The 18,713-nt window shown below is 27.8% G+C and overlaps 1 protein-coding gene across 1 annotated transcript in view; it reads left to right on the forward strand.

Annotated features, from left to right (window-relative positions):
* The window catches only part of mib1 (mind bomb 1), a 155,084-nt gene continuing 136,371 nt past the window's right edge, over positions 1-18,713 (forward strand). Inside the window, exons 1-4 of the mRNA XM_067272251.1 lie at positions 1-404; positions 11,678-11,849; positions 14,490-14,724; positions 18,275-18,341. Of these exons, the coding sequence (XP_067128352.1) occupies positions 170-404; positions 11,678-11,849; positions 14,490-14,724; positions 18,275-18,341 (709 nt within the window). The 5' untranslated portion in view covers positions 1-169. The remainder of the gene's footprint in view (positions 405-11,677; positions 11,850-14,489; positions 14,725-18,274; positions 18,342-18,713) is intronic.

Raw genomic sequence — 18,713 nt, forward strand, 5'->3', positions numbered from 1 at the left:
GCTGACGTCATCGAACGTCATAGTACGCAGACGCAGACGTCAGTTGTGTACCTGTGGACGACAAAAGGAAGGTAATTTTCGAAAGAAGTAGGGATATTTTCCTAAATCCACGATATTAAAAATGATCGAAAAGTGACAGTTAAACGGTAATTTGTTAACGCGAGTTGTTATGGAAGGAGGTAGCCGAGTCGGAGGGCGACTGGCGATCGAAGGTATAGGTGGACGGGTTATGAGAGGTCCCGATTGGAAATGGGGTAAACAAGACGGTGGAGAAGGACACGTTGGGACTTTAAGGAATTTCGAATCACCAGAAGAAGTTGTCGTCGTCTGGGATAATGGCACGGCCGCTAATTATAGATGCTCCGGCGTTTATGACTTAAGAATCATCGATAGTGCCCCTACTGGTATGTATTATTTTCATATTTGTCGCCATTTTGAAAGGAAAAATTATATTTAATATAAAAACTTCAAGGTTTCTTACCTGTGTTGTTGACATTTTATAAAATTAGCGTGTTATATTACTATTACTAAATTTATAGAAGATTTGAGTGAATTAAATTGTGTAGAAATTTCATAAGTTACAATCTTTGTAATATTTATTAGACAAATTTATGTGAAAAATTATATATCAGTTATAATTATTAGTGTGGATTTAATGGAAATGGTAAATAGTTTAAAGTAAGTTTTTGAATTATTTAAGTCACAGCCATTGTATAGTCTGTTTTCTATTGTTTGAATTATTAAAATTCTTTAATTTTCATTGTTTTTGTTATTATATTTAGTAATGTGGGAAATTGTCTAGTATTTGAAAGAAAGAAAAAATTATATTTGAGATAAACAAAGAAGAATATTAAAAAAAGTAAATTGTTATATACTGTATATAACCTATTAAATGTGAATTCTAATGTGTTTTCATTCGTATATAACAGACATCGCCGGGCACAAAACACACTACGAAACTTAACGTTAAAATTGAACAAGTTTTATGAACGATTTACAAATTTAAATTAAAATTGTCTCTGGAACAAAGTGTGTGTACAGTTTAAAATTATTTAAGAACTACGTATCTAAACGTGGCAAGATTCTAGGACCGAATGACGCGGTGGGGAGGGGGGCAAATTGTCGACCTCCCCTGGGGGACCAAAAAAGTCAAAGGAACCATACCTGTATATGTGTGCGTTCGTGAGATATAGCCCTCGAAAGTTGTGGCTACGTTATGCGGGTTCGCGAGCAAAAAAGCCGGGTCACGTGACCCAATATTTTTTTTACGATTTTACGGGAGTCCCGTCGCTTGCCGTTAAAATTGCCTTTAGTAGACGTTTCCCCCATTTTTTTACTTCGTTCAAGAACTACCGTGAATCGATCACTAGTTTAGCACATGGCGGCATGTGGTGGCGCTCGTACGAGAGGTCAGTCGGGCCGCCATGTTCGCTGCCATATAGTCATTTTGGGGGGCCTATATCTCGCGAAGGCGCGCTTGTACACCCATGGTTCATTAGACTTTTTTTGTTCCTATCAGTATGTTCTACAGTTCTGTTAAAGTCCCAACCGCGTCATTCGGACCTAGAATTGTGCCCTAAACGTTTTAAAATTATATTCTATATTATTAATTCTAATGTGTAATATGCATGTTATACAAAAAAAATAAAAGTGAAGCAGAGTTATACTTTCATATTATAGAACTCTATGTTATGCATTAGGATTTGTTTTATTTCTAACAGGTTTATTTTAAAAACAAGATTTATACTCTGTCTGAGTTAAGCTGATGGTGACGTAGACAAAATTACGTCACAAAAATCATTGTGATGGTGGACTACCAAAGAATATACTTACAATATACTTAGTTTCATCAAAAATTTATTTACAGGAATCCTTACATAATATTTTTCATAATATGCAACTTGATAATATATTATTTTTAAACTAACGTATTAAAACTAAAAACAAGTACACAAATTCAAATCATGAGAGTGGGAAATTTAGTTCTGTTCAAGACTGCAGAGTGCAAAGTATTGTTTACCAAGTGCAAGGAAGATAAGTGGTAAGAGACAAATTGTTTTGAATACTTATAACACTTTCTATGTTGCTTATTGTGAATAATTTTATAATGTAAAACCTCCTATTTTTTAATGGAACAATATGGTAAGTTTATTGACATTATTCTTTCACAAATAATGCCAATAAACTTACCATATTGTTCCAAAAATCACTGATAGGTGATTACTATATTGTTCAAAAATCACTGATAGTTCATCTATCAGTGATTTTTGTGACATCATGTTGTCTCACTGTCAGCTTGTTGAGACAGAATACAGACTTAGCGGTAAATAGCATACAGGCCAGTCAAAATTAGTTCCTATCATTTTGCAGTCATTAATCATTAACTATTATTAACTGTAAAAAGCTATGGCTAAATCAAAGCATAAGCAAGTCTAAATTGCAGCTTAGATCATAAAATTCTTTCAGAAACTACACTGATATGATGATAGTAAAAAAAAAAATGTGTTAGCTGATCAATTCAAAAATAGTGAGGTTTTATCTGATTTTTCTAATTAAACATACTTTACTGGCTGAATTTTAATTCATCTGAACATTATCGCTAATCTATATGATCATATTTATTATGTATAATCCACTTGTTACACTGTTTTTTTTCTATTGTAAACTATACTTCTGTACATATACTAACAAGTAAAAGCTTTAAATACTTCTATACTAATAAGTTTCTAACAAAATTCTGTTATGAAATTTTTTTCAAATATTGATTATAAGTTGAGTTGTCACTTAGCTCTTTTAAAAACTTAATCAGTTCACTTAACAAAATAAATATTTCAAACAGTATTTAGTAATTACAACATTTTTATTATTTTATTTTCTTTGGACATCAAAAATTAAATTTATTAGTAAGAAAAATTAATTATATAATCACAAATATCAGTCAGAAATAAAGAATATTTTACTATATAAAAGGGATGAATAACATTTAAAATTAAGTAATGGAATTACATTAAAATATATATACATTAAATCAAGCCCAACATATAATAAAAAACAAACAATACTGTTGGATTTTAATTGGTCTCTAATTATAAAGATGTTACATAATTTTGACTAGAGATAGGCAGAACTGCCTATCTCTAGTCAAAATTTAATAATTAGAAATAAATTACAGTTAAAGCTCAGTTTTCAAATATAATTTGTTGCTAAAAGCTGTTCAAAAACCGATTTGTTCTGAAACAAACAAATTTTTCTTTAAGAAACCATATAAAATAGATTAATCCATTCTTGACCTCTAAAATAAAGCTTTTTTTTTTACCTTATTTTAGCTGTATTTCATGCATAAAAATGCTTACAAATCAATGTAATTATGTATAATATAATGTTATATTAATAAATTTTTGTTATTTAATTTGACTTAAGCACCTTTAACCATGAATTCTTGGATGCCATTTATAATATGTGAATGTCAATTAATGCAGATTTTATCAATTAATTTGATTTAAATTCAACTGAGTCATGTACCGAAGTAGTATCTTTCCTGCATGTGCATTGAAATATAATTTAAATAGTAATGTCATTGATGATTTGTGTTGTGACATTTAATGATGCAAGGACCTCAGTGCCACTAACTTCTGAATCAGTAGTCCTGTCATTGATTGATCAAGCATTGGCTTTCTTTAACATAGGAAGTATAGTGAGTTGACATCTATATTCTTTTGATCTGTGGTCAGCTCTTGCCAAGTAGCTTGTTTGGCAACCAGGGCAAAATTTTGTTTATGAACCAATTTCTTTGAAAAGTGAATCATTCAAAAACCAAGGTTTGACTATAATTTAGAATATTCTGGAAGAAAAGATTGATCCAGAATGGAATACAAACCTACAACTGCTCAGCACTGTGAAGATATCTTACCAATTATGCTAACCAGATCTCTGCCTAATCTTTGCTTCCAGTTCAATTAATGTAACATCTTTATAATTAATTAGCTGTATTATAGTCCTATCAAAATCTAGTAGTATCATTTGTTTAATAAATAATGGAACAATTTAAAACTTTGAATTTAGTTTCTATGTATTGTTGTTTTATGCATAGAAACTTTTTAAAGTTTCTATGCCTAAAACAACAATTTTTTTAAGTTTTAAGTAAATCATTAGCGAAGTTGAGGCCGAAGTTTTAAATGCAAAAACGTGTATGCCGGATGTTCAGCGCCACTTTCCTGTAAGCCTAGAAGTTTGACAATGGTATTTGGAAAGTCAGTGGAATCATGCTTGACATTCCAAACGCCATTGTCAAACTTGTAGACTTACACGAAAGTGTCGCTGAACGTCTGATGTACATGTTTTCACATTTAAAACTTCGGCCTCAACCTCGCTATTAATCTTAATCAACAATGAGTGATGGCAATGTCAGTTTCATAAATATTAAGAATTGTCACTAGAAAACTATATTGTCTTGAATTATCATTCATTGCTGTCCTAAAGCCAAACATGTTCAGATCAGTTGCTGTTCTAATAAATTTTCTATTATTATTATTATTAAACTTTGGGATGTATTATATTTATTATTAAACTTTCATCTTGATATTTTTACTCAGTCATTTATGCAAGTGGAATGCTAAGACAAATGCATCTCATTAACCTTGTATAGCTTTGCATGTAAAAACTCAGAATGTATCACTAATAATCATCCAATGCCGAATTATCAGGCTAGCAAATGGCTATAGTAATATTAATAATTTAAGATAATTTGGTACTAGAGTTAGGCATTAGGTGCCATCTCTTGCTAAATTTAATAATTAGAATTTTAATTAAATAATTTAAATAAATTTAGGCCTAATTGGAAGAAAAGAAATGGCCCGAAGCGAGACTCGAACCTGCAACTTCTGCTATCTGTGCAGACACATTACCAGTTACGCTACCCGGACCTCCGATCCGCTCTCCTCCTCCAGCTGATATAAGATTACCGTACGACTGATGGTCATTACAATGCCGGCTGGGGACACATTAATTGCCCACATCCTCCCAAAGGCACTCAACTGGCCATTGCAACCCCGGCAAGGCGTATATATATAAATAAACAACTACTAGCTTGTTATAGATACCGATCATCCAATGCCGAATCGGCATTGAATGATCGGTATCTATAACGGGCTAGTAGTTGTTTATTTATACGTATCACTAACGTTTTCGACCCACTTTTTAGGGTCTTCTTCAGGTGTTCTATAAATGTTTTCTGGTTTTATTCTAATTTTCAAATTTCCAGTTTTTGATGTTTTCTATCCTCGAATTTATTTTTCAAATCTTTTATTTAAATATTCGAAAGATGTGTGCTTGTGGTAGTTGTTATAGCGTTGCATCATAAATTGCCTGCCATGCTCTCAATAGTTGTTTCTCTTCCTTAAAATTGATTGACAGGCCTTTGCAGTCTGCTTTAAAAATTTCTGACGCCTCCAGATTTTGCAGTTGGTTTATATGCTGGGTTTGTCTGATCATTTCCGCTTTCTGTAGATCAGGTGTAATGCTGTTTTCATTAGCATATATCGCTAAGGAGGTATTGTTTTTCTGCTTTTTGATGTCCATTTTGTGCTCACGGAATGCTAAGATACTAAATACATAAAATCTATATTCAGAAATATTACCAGAATTGTAATTTTATATTAAAAACTTTTTTTACAAAAGTATTTATATGCTATCTTTGTCGTTGAATAAAAGCAATCTTGCTTTTCATTGCAAACTGTTTTTGATACATATCCGTGGATATTAGTTTTATAAAACTATAATTTTTGAGAACAATTACCATTTTACAATAGAATTATGCAATTGTAGATAAAGAAGAAATCACAAGATTTTTTTGTAGAACACTATTTCAAACGTTTAATATTGAATGTATGGTACAAAAAATATAAAAAAAATGACTTTACATTTTGTGATAAAATCAATAAAATATATTAACATACTTTTTTATAATCTGAAAACAGTAAAGTTTTCTTCTTTTATTTAACAAATTCTTGTTAACATGTGTTAAATATTCTTATTATTATTTAAGTATTCAAAAATATATTAAACATTATTTTTTTTTCTAAATTTAGCTTCAATTTAAATGGATAGTTGTAAAAATCTATAATATAATTATATAATATTTTGTAAAATTCTTTTTACAAAATTTTAATTTTTAAATTTGATAAAATATTTTACAAATTTTTAAATAAATTTTGTAAAATAAACTGTGTGGTGGTTATGTAAAAGATACTGTATAAAAAAAATATAATTATTATTTATATTTTTTTACACAGTATCTTTACATAAATTGATGGTTTAATTTTATTACATACATGATTGATAAAATAATATAATATAAAAAAAAACATGAACAGATGGGACTTGTGATATGTCCATGAGATGCATCAGATATAAATTCATATATATATTATATGAATGATAATCATATATATAATTTTACCATGTATGTAATGTATGTAAGTATGAATTTATCAATACAGATATTGATAAAATTATATATGTATAATAAATTTTAATCAGAATACATTTTGATTACATTATTGATATAAAGCTGAATTTATAACAGTATAATAACATAATAAAGTGTTTTGTTATGTTAGGCTGGCCCTACTCAACTGGTGGACCATAATCTGAATTTAGACCATGAGCCAATTGCAAGTTTTCAAACTGAATTTTTTCATTTCACTTTTTTCCCTAGGAGTTATATCAATTAAAAGTAAGGAGTGATACAAGATCAATGTCATTTGGAACAATGCATCCAAATAACAATGACATCATATACACTTGATTTCATAGCAATAGTAAGAGAAAGGAAGTGCAATTTCTTTCATTAATTGTTAAGAATAGTTTAACTTAATAATTAGCACAGCATATGATACTTTTTATATCTGTGTAGAGACAGCAACATGACTGATGACTCCTTTGCTCTCCAGTTTAACACTTGAGCATATATGATCTAGACCAGCAGTATGCCTACCAGTTCCATATTTGGACATTTCTGTAAATTTTACAAATTAGTTTAGTAGGGCTGATATAGGTTGACCATTTTAATATATTCATTATTTTGGAAGTTTATGTATCTGTCCTCATCTGTGTACATACTAGATATTATTAGACACAGCCTAGTCTAGATAGCAGCTGCAAATTAGAAGACAAACAAAGTACGTTAAAAATTATTTGACCAGTCTTTGTCTCCAACTCATTAGTTTTTTGCAGTTGAATGATTGAATAGAAAATTGTAGCTTAATATAAGTAGTAATCTCTGCAATATATTAAATATTCTTATTTTGAAAAGCTTTCTATGAAATTAATTTCAGTTATTATGATTATAAGCACATTTTATTATATAAAAAGTGCTTATAATCATAATGGCTGAAATTAATTACTTTTTTCACTTTTTATTATATAAAAATAAATGTGCTTTATCAATTATTTCAAACATCTAATTTCCCTAAGTTTTTAAACTTTATTTAAGATTATTTCATTTTATTATTGATAGTTACTAAAAAGTATTTTTTAAAAATTAATCAAGGTTTATTTTTAACATTATCATTAATATATTCATGAAGTTATTGATTATATCATTAATTAAATGAATCTCTAATTTATTCATCAAAATCATCTTAAATATGATTGTTATTTGAAATATCTAAATTTATTAACTATATTTTTAATTGCTTATCATGATATTCATTAATTTAGTAACAGTTTTCCTTCATGTTTATGTCTTGTTGTGAATATACTGTAATATTGTCTTGATTCTCATGTCTTGCAAAGGACAATTAAATATTTTTATGTATCAAAAGATGAATTTTATATTTTTAGTTGTAGTTGTGTTTCAGTTCAATATTAAGTCTGTTATAAAATTTAGTATTGAAAGAGACTAAAGACTGAAAAATTTAAATAATATTAGAAAGGAAAGAGAAAATTGTTGAGTTAGATGAAATTTTATAATGCTAATGATATTCTTCTCCAATTTTTGTAATGTACTGTACTTACTGTTATAATTGAATAATAAGTTCAAGCTTTTTATAGTTTTTAGTTTATGTTCATTAATCAGTTATATTTTATGCAGATTATTTCAGAAATTGAATCAAACATGTTTTCTAAAACATTATTAAGTAATTTAAATAATCTCATATTTTAAAGAAATGTTTGCATATCTATATTAATTAGTATTAAAAGGTTTTAAAAAAATCAGATTTCAAATTTAGAAAATGTTGTAAAATGATCTTAATTATTAAAATATTTTTACTCAGCTAACTTGTGAGATTATTCTGAGAAATGTTAAAATTATTATAGAATTATAGTAATTTATCAAATATTATAAATTATAGTTTAGTAGAGTGTAAAATGTGTAATATAAAGATAATTAATTTGATAGTTATATGTCATATATTTTTATGAATTTATTAGAAATTTAGTTTACTTTAACTTTTATCACATAATTTTACAAGTATTTACAGAAGATTGCCTTTAAAGTAAGCTCCTGCAGGTAAGCATTTTTGCAAGTATCCATACATCCATACTATTTGTCAAGACAGTACTAGAGCCATTTTATGTAATGTCTTTAGGGATTATGGTTATGGCTTCCATTCTGGTTTTCATTAGTCATTTCTAGTCAGTGAATGTTTGACCAAGAAGGATATCAGTGCTTTCCTAATCTCTGTTTTTTTATTAAATTTGCTTTTGCACATTTTTATCTGATTCCTAAAACAAAAATAAGTTGAAGGAATGCCGATTTCAAGTAGTAGTAGAATGAAAGCCATTAAAGACATCATAAAAATGGTTTAAAAGACTTCTTTGACAAATGGTATAGATTCTGACAGCAAAAGGTGCTTGTTTTGAAGATAGTTTGATATAAGAAATTGTGTGTTGTATAATAAAACCTATGCCAAAAGTTTGGTTTATTTTTGACTCTACTATGTAAATTATTAAAGACAATATTCAATGTATGTAAAAATTTTTCAGAAGTTTAATACAAAATTGAAACTGTCTTTTATCCACTTTTATGACCACTTAAAAGGGGGTTGCTTTGGGCAAATTGACAAAATGTTATTTCCTTCAAATCTGACATTTACCTGAGTTCAAGAATTACTCAGATGATGATTTTATTCTCAGATATTTTATTTAAATACATTTTGGATCAGATCCTCTTCAGTCTATAAACAATGAAATTGTTTTGTAATATACAGTTAAAATTTTTTAACAAAGATGTAAAATATTAAAGAGTATTCTGTATTCCATTTTTGTCTTTCAGGTCCAGATAATGAATCCATACTCATGTTTAGTTACAATATTTAAAAGAAATTGATTTTCCTTTTCACAATAGCACTTTAACAGTTTTATAGCACTTTGGACTTTTGTTTGTGTATTAATATATATGGTACCCATCAAAAACTTTTCTATAGCCAGGTAAAGCAATGATATAGCCTACTTTTTCTTTAGAGATGCCTAGCTTATCTGCTATGTACTTTTGCAGCCATTCTCTTATCAGTTCATAAACTTGCTTTTGATGATTGTTATTTGTCACTGAAAGTGGTCTTCCATTGTGAGGTTGGTCAGCAATAGAAATGCTATCCAGTACATTTATGAAATTTAATGGCCCAATAGTTTACTGTAGTTCTATCAACAGTGTTTTCATCATACAGAGCTTTTAAATTGTGATGAATTTCAGTATGCATTATATTTTCAACACTTAAAAATTCAATCAATGCATTGCTTTAATCTCATTGACATATTATAGCAGAGGTGGGCAAGCAAGAGTTCAGTGGGAGCCGAAATGTAGGTTTTGCAAAATGCATGGGAGCTGCAGTTCTGTACTGTCGTGGCAGATAGTATGGTAAGGCATGCGATTTTATTATATAATATAAAACAAATATTGAATTTTTTTAATAAACATATTTTCACAAAATTATAAATATAAAATTGTAAAAATAATAATAAAAAACAGAAATGAACACTTTCAGCAAGAACTGCATGTAACTCAAAAAGAGTCGCATGTGGCTCTCGGAGCCGCATTTGCCCATGTCTGTATTATAGCATGATGCCATAGTAACATGCACTATTTCAACACCAATGTAAGTAGAGGAATGAATCTTCCAGTTACAGCTGTAAGGTACATGTTGCTAGTTTGTTTTAGTCCCAAAAGATGTCACTGTGTTCTATACTTATCAGTTACCAATGTAATTGCAGAGATTTTAGGTGGAAAGTTGTTTAAAACATATGAAAGATTTCTTCAATTCATTATAATATCTCCAATTAAATTTAAAATAATTTTAAAATAAAACATTAATGATTAGTAATAAATAAATCATCATTAATTTTAGAAAGCCAACTTTTTTAAATAAAAAGTTTTCAGTAAAAATCTGATCATCATCAACTTAAAATCCTAGACTTAAAAGTTTAGAATAATGTGGCATAGAATATATAAACTAGAACCACATTTTTCAAATTAGCAGTGATTTATTTATTTACAGAGATGGTGCTAAGTTTTATAGCCTTTTTATATTAATAAATAAACATTTTGAAAATGTGTAAATAAGCTTTTGAAATACAGTAAGTTCTTTACTTACGAACTTAATCTGTTTGTAGCGGTTGTTTGAAAGTCAAAAAGTTTGAAACTTGAAAAGACAATGTTTGGCGCAAAAACTCAAATACAACATTGTTTTTACAATTATGCAATGTTTAGGCTACTTGAATAATGTTGAATTAAGATTGTTAAAGGGAAGTATAAATTCAAATCAATCACATGTATATTATTTATTAAAATTACTCATTTAAAACAACTACAAATGTACATATGTATGTACTGTAAATGTTTTTAACGTAAAACTTTAAAAATAAACTTGACTGTACATAAAAAAATAACCAACTGCACTTTAATAGTAAACAAATGACACCACACACGATTGACACACGACTACAGTCCAAACTCAACTAAGAGCCTCTCACCTACATCTCACGCTCATGTTAACCTGCCATCTGTCGGCTTTGTTTGTAACTTCAAAAGTTGTAAGTCGAATGTTCGTAAGTAGAGGACTGCCTGTGTTAGAATTCTTAATACATAAAAAAAATTTATTCAAAGTTTTATATCATGAAAGAATCAAGCTTTGTCCTTTGTAATAATATTAAGAGAGTACTTCAATTGTAATGTTTTTTACATAAAAGTGACAAGAATAATGTGTTAAAATAATGCATAGGGTATAATGCGATTACAGACATGTATATATTTGATACATGACAATCCTATTTTTTGTTTCTTTTTTTAAATCTTTACTCTTATATTATGGATATAAATACTATAATTTTCATAATGCATGTGAGTAATTTACATATATTATAAGTGTTAAAATAATCTACCTTTGTGAAATAACAATATATAATTATTTAAAGTATTTTTTCAGATTTTATATAAAAACTTTTTAAAATAAAGTTTACATTATGTAATTCAGTTATTGTAATTTGTTGTATAAGAGTCATTTTATTTTTCAACACATTTTTTGTGATTATTTGATATTATATAATATACTGTAATAATTTTATTTTATTTTTATTTCAAATTTAAACTTAGATATAGTAATATAATAATTGTAATAATGCATTGATTTTAAATGGTACATATTAAGAACATATACTTATGTATCATTAAATTCTTTAGGAATTCGACATGAAGGAACCATGTGTGATACTTGTAGACAGCAGCCAATATTTGGAATACGTTGGAAATGTGCTGAATGTACAAATTACGATTTATGTTCAATTTGTTATCATGGTGACAAGCATCATTTAAGACATCGTTTTTATCGGATTACAACGCCTGGTAGTGAAAGGTAATATTGCCTTGCTTAGTCAGATTGTAATTTTTATATATTTAATTTACATTTATCTCATTAAAATCAAATGGAAATCTTTATATAATATGCTAAGTTTATTTTAAAATTTTAAAAATAGATTGAATTATTCTTTGAAATTTAGTGAATGGATTCTAGAAAACTAGAGCTTTGTTTGTAACTATTTAGAAGCAAGATTGATATGACAGAAATTTATATACATTAGAAAGTTAGAAACAGTAGATTTGTTTGTTGTGTTTACAATGCAATAATTTTATTAAACTGATTAAGTAATATTTGTGTAAATATTTTGATTTGGAAACAAATAGTCTTATAGTTGAGTTGATCTTTTTATTGTAGGCTCTTATCTTTACTAGGTTTTTACTAGTTTTCGTTAATATTAATATACAATATATGTTTATGATTAGTCATTGCCAAAAAAAAAATTTTATCTTTCATATTTTACATATTGAGGTGGATAAGAGCCTAGAATAAAGGGTCGACTCTACCATAAGACTGTTTATTCTTGAGGTGTGACATGGATGAAAGATGAATTTCTGTTTTTTCTTCAATTATTTAATTGTAAAATTTTAAAAAAATATAATTGTTGTCTGGCTTTTTTACTAGTTGTTATTAATATTAATATTCAATGTTAATTTATAAGGATAACTAAATTAATAAGGGTGATGTCTGAGGCAGTGCTTTGAAATTGGTAGACCAAGTACCCAATTCTGACCTCATAGACTTTTAGAAGGTCAATTCCAACTCCTGCCTCTAAATAATAATTTAGTTTGATTACATTAACTTAGAATGACATTTCATCACTACCAGATGTCATCAGGCTATTTTTTAAGCATTTTTTAAGTGAATCATCTGGCATTTCTATTGAAACTGAAAGTATTATCTCTTTTACACAGTTTTTGTTATTACCACTATCATTTTTATCTTCAACCACAGTTGATACACAAATGTTTTCCATCTGTGGTTATAGTAAAGTATTCAAAAACACTAGATTTAGCTTGAGATTCTTCTTAGTATGTGTCTTTTGACAATAAAAATTTAGAATTAGCTAACACAGAATGTATTTGAATATAAATTTCTGAAAAGAGAATCAACAGTGATGTGCAAAAGAAGATCATAATGTAGAGGAATCATAAAATGAGATCTGTTATTAAATAGATGGCTCCTATAATGCAATATAAGGCATTAATGCTTTTATTAGGAGCTTATTATAAAATATACATAATAAAAAAAAAGGAATCACAGTTGGAGTTGATCCATTTTTACAGACTGACTACAATTCCATAGCCCTGGTTTGAGGGATGATCAGAAAATGATAGATACAGATATACATTTCTGATGATTTAACTGGCTGTGACAATGTAGTAAATGACTTACTATAACAAAGATATGGCCACTTACAGACTAAGCTGTTGTAGAATGAAGATTGAATCTTTTATCTCTAATATATGTACTAGTTAGCATCAGAGTTAAGTTGGAACTTGAGTTAATATTTAGATTGTAGATTAAATGTCATTGTTTTCAAGTTAACTTTCTTCATTGTAGTATCTATTATTTTTCTGGAAATAAATTTCTACATAAGAATGTTCTGTATTAATTAGATCTAATCATATTAAGCTTACTTTTTCTTAATTAATTAATAAATATTATAAAATAATTTAAGAATGAATATAGACAACCAAGTTAAAATTATTCCCATAATCATATTTTAACACCAGAAATTAATCTTGTCATCATTTGATAATTTAAAAATAATAATAAACTATAAATTATTATTTTAAAAAATAAATGTTTATTAGTTTCTCTGCTCACAATAAGGATTGAATTTAGTTAATATAGAAGAAAAAACAAATTTTAATTTTAATATCTAAGAAAATTCTAAATGGAGAACTTTTTAAATTTTTTTTACTTTTAATTTTAATTGTTAAAAATAATTTAACAATTAAAAGTAAAAGTAAAAAAATTAAAACTTAAAGCTACTGCAATGCATTCAACAATTGTTAGATGATGTTTCAACCAAAATATTTTACCAGCAATTTAGTCAAAGATTATGAAAGTTGGAAAACAATGTCAAAGGTTAATTACTGTATTGTAATTGCATATGTACTGTATTGATGATGAATAATGAAATTAGCTGAAAATGTTTGTGCAGAAATTAAATGCTAGATATTAATAGTTTAATTTTTAAGTTAATGTCACCAGTTACTGATTACATTAATTTTACAAAGAAAGTTTGATGAAATTAATGTAATTTTTCTGTGAATGTTAACAATTAAAATTTATTATCTGACAATTGTATTTTAGCATCTGTGATGACTTTTATTTCTGATAAACTAATTTTTTTCATGTTTTGAGTAATTTGGATTTAAACAGTACAATTTCAAAATTCAAAATTGATCAAAATAATAGAAAATGTTAGCCAATTAGTATATATATATTTATATTATTCTTTTACTGTTACATATTATATATATAACAGTGAAAGAAAATTTATTTGTTTGTTATAAGAAATAAATTTTGTTGGTTATAACCAACAAATATAATAATAATAATAATAATATAATTTCATCTGTAATTTCACAATATGATGACTACATATAAATTGAAAATATTATTTAGAGTTTTAATGGAACCACGAAGAAAAAGTAAAAAAATAGCTATAAGAGGAATATTTCCTGGAGCAAGAGTAGTTAGAGGAGTTGATTGGCAATGGGAAGATCAAGATGGGGGTAATGGACACAGAGGAAAAGTAACAGAAATACAAGATTGGAGTGCTGCAAGTCCAAGAAGTGCTGCTTATGTTATCTGGGATAACGGTGCCAAAAATTTATATCGTGTAGGATTTGAAGGAATGGTATGAATTTATTTGTTTTTAATAGTTTTGATTTTATTGAAAAATATGTATATACCCATGCAAACACATACATAAACCCATACAAATAGTGTAATTGAAATTTTAAGATTATTACATACACATATATCTCTATCTCATTATATGATTAATTAGTTCTAAGAAAGCATTGTATAACATGAGTTAGTTAACTTTTGCATAGAAATGTAATAATTGGAAAACTAATATATATATATATATATATATATATAATCTGTAGCTAGTACTCTAATTACAAATGAATCAACTGATCAAGAATTAAGTCAGCACTATTTTATTCCTTTCTTCTTTGAAGATTGTGGATAATTGAATTGACGATATTCAACACTTGAAGAAATGGTTATAAAATCACTCTCTTATTATTATTTTTAAAATTTAAAAGAACAAAACTATCATTTGTAATGCCTCAGATTCTATAGCCAAGAAAGACTGACTACATATGATAATACCATTACATTATGGTGGCTGAATTGTAGAAAACAAGTTTAGGGTGATTCACTTAAAGATTGTTTTAATTTTCTGAATCTGGTAAAGTGAGAATGCATATACCAGGAATAACTGTATAAACTTAAGCTGGGTTTCATAAAAGCAATTTCATTGCATGGTTTGAACACTCAGCACAGTGTTACCTAAAAAAAAATTATTAGTATCTAAATTATGAGAGATTGTGCAATTTACATGCTGAGCCGGAAGGTACTTTTTCATTATGCAAATTAAATACGGGCAATCATCAACAAATAAATGTCATCAATTGGTTTGTCATTTTCTACAAAATGGTTTGTGGACACAGTATTGACAAATTAATAGAATTTCACTCTTTTCTGGAAATTTTTCATTAGAAGAATAGAAAATATAAAGACAAAATGACTGGATTCAACTAGCAGAGAAATGTGGATAATCAGGTATGAGAATTCCTTATTTTTAATAATTTTTCTCCTTATTCCTTAATTTTAATAATATCCTGATAATTTTTATTTTAAATAATGCATGTTTTATTTTATTTTTTTTTTTGTTTGAACAGTATCTGGGGTGAAATCAAAAATGGAAAAATCTCATTTCTTTACCATAAAAAATGTTCAACCTCACAAAATTCAACAAATACAGGATGAATTGCAACATCTCAAATTTCATGACTTTACCACCTCACTGTACAGCCCAGATCTTGTATCTTGTGACTTTTTGCTTTTTCTGAAGCTTAAAGAACACTTAAAGGGACACTGTTGTTGCGGAGGTGCAGGCAGATGTGCATTGCTAGTGTCAAAAGAAGATGCCTGATTTCTTTAATAATGAGATGCAACAACTTGTCTAACATCAGCATGTGTTTGTGCAGACAAGGATGGTGACTATGTGAAAAAAATAGTGATATCTCTTGGTAGAAGACATTCCAAGCTTTCAGCAGACAGTTTATTTAAGTATCTTGTATATCATTGAACTTATTGTATGGGAGGTAGAACTTTTAAAAACATTCTCATACACACAAGAAGTGGAAGAAAATTATAGATGTTCCAACTAGTTCAGAAGTTGTACTGTACAAGATAATTTATTCAAAAAGCATTGGAAATGATGAGATTTAGTGCACTTAGTTTGCCATCAAGAACTCAAAGTTAATTTCAAGTAATTATAAAATTAATTTGTATTTATTTTTTTCTCATTTTACTTTTGTTATTTTTGGATATTTTTTTTATTGTTTTTGTTTTTTGCATATGTTTATATTGTTAATAATTTACAAAATATTTATTTTTATTTCTTTTATAGTTTTTATTTTTAATTGATATTGTATAATTATAATTGAATTTTTTTTTTTTTTTTTTTTAGTATTTTTAAACAGCATGGATAATACAGATAGTTGAAATAAGGAAGTATATGAAAGTAGAAATAAGGAGGACAGTGATTCAACTGCTTGTGGACAAAATACTCTGTCCATCTTTAACTGCTGACAATTTCAGTACATTATCACCTAAGAAAAAAGATAACATACTGATACACCGAGGAATATTTTATATTATTATATACAAAGAAAATAAATTCTCAAATTGATTACACTTTAGATAATGAAATTGAAGCTTATTTGAACATGGTAAGAAGTCAAATCTCAGAAATTGTAAAAAGGAGCCCAGACAAATTTATGTTTAGACTGTTTTCTTTCTTAAATGATGTACACAATGAATATGGGAAATTGAAATACTATTTTGTAATGTATTTGAAATGAATACAATAAATATTGTTTTTGTTTAAAAATTTCTTTATTTATGACTGACAACTATTTTACATTGCATTATCTTGCTAGCTAACACTACCAACATTCACAGAATATTCTGCTTATAAATGTATGTTTTTTGGTTTGCAATTGAAACATTATTTGGTCAGTTTTCTCTTCATTTCCCATTTACAGATTGATAATTATTCTCTGTAATTTCTTGATTGACTAATCTCATTATAATACAAACTAGATTTTGCCATAAATAATTAGGCAAAATAAGTGCAGCCATTGTAAGTGGATTATTTGTATTCTTGCTTCCATATAATTCATACTTTAATGCATAAAATCTTTGTAAGAATTTCAATTGCACTTTAGACAATACATCTGCTTCAACATAATCAATAATTAAAATAACATTTATGATTTAAGTTTCCTGTATAAGGGCTTAGAAAGTTTGTGTGTAAGGAAAAGCTTGATCACCTACTAAAAATAAGGTTATTTGATGGAAGAATTTGGTAAATCTTTTGAATACAATAAATTTGAATATAATGCATGATCAAATAAAATTTTCCTTAAAATTCCAGCATTTCTCTTATCACCATAGCTACACTTACTATAATAAATTTATAATTTGCATCACATAGATAAAACCTATATGAAATATTTTTAGTAGCAGGAGGGTGGTGCAATCATGCCACTGATATATACACATGATATAGTCTGTATTCTTTTCATGTTGCAATATGGATTGTATTTGTTTTTATTAGTTAAATATTTATAAGGATATTTAGAAAAATTAGGTTAAATTTTACCTACGTGTACTGTCATGGCCGCGGTTGTGACTGTGCTGTGGACTGACTCCTCCCAGAGGGGAGCTGGTGGCAGGTCGCCGAGTGTATTATGTCACTAGTCATTCATTCACGATAGTTCTTGAACACATATATAAATAACTAGTGACACTTGCCGGCCTGCCACTGGCCAGCTGACTGACTGACTCGTCCCGGCTCTCCTCCGGGATGAGTCAGTCAGGAGCACAAACGGTTGTGACTGCAGCCATGACAGTGCATGTAGATAAAATTTGACCAGAAATCAATTTAATAATTGGTTATATCTGAAGTATATCAGTATTTATTTTATTCAATTATGGATGAAAATTTATTATCTAATCAATCAAGACTAAATTCAAACCTTTTGATAGAAACTTTTGAAAAATATTTGGTTTTATTCTTGATTGATTAGTTACATTATGGGCCATTTCCTTGTTTAGAAAATTTATTATATTTTCTTAATGATCTTTTTATATTCATTATTTAGGCAGATCTTAAAGTTGTAAATGATGCAAAAGGAGGAACTGTATATAGAGATCATCTTCCTTTATTAGGTAAGTTGTTACATTTAGCTTTCAAAATTAAAATACATGGTTGTCAAAAGTTAATCACAAATCACAAAAAGCTAAATAACAGCCTAAATGGTATGAAAGCTTAATGAGAATTAGTGTATAGGTATAATTTAGTATGAGAATTAACATTTACTCCCTTAAAACTATGCAAAATGTAAGTAAATATGCAAATGAAGAACACCTTTTAAAATCTGAATTTGTGTCTTAATCTAATAGTGAATGAGATCACTATATCACTATCTGTGGATAATGAATGAAATCTTATGCAAGGAGCCCATCACAGCAAGGACTCAAATAGGGAAGGGCAATTATCCTTCCTTGGATTGCTTTATTCTTCTCTTCTTTGCTTTTTTT

The sequence above is a fragment of the Centruroides vittatus genome, unplaced genomic scaffold, assembly GCF_030686945.1.
Source record: "Centruroides vittatus isolate TY-2023 unplaced genomic scaffold, ASM3068694v2 contig_426, whole genome shotgun sequence".
NCBI lineage: Eukaryota > Metazoa > Arthropoda > Arachnida > Scorpiones > Buthidae > Centruroides > Centruroides vittatus.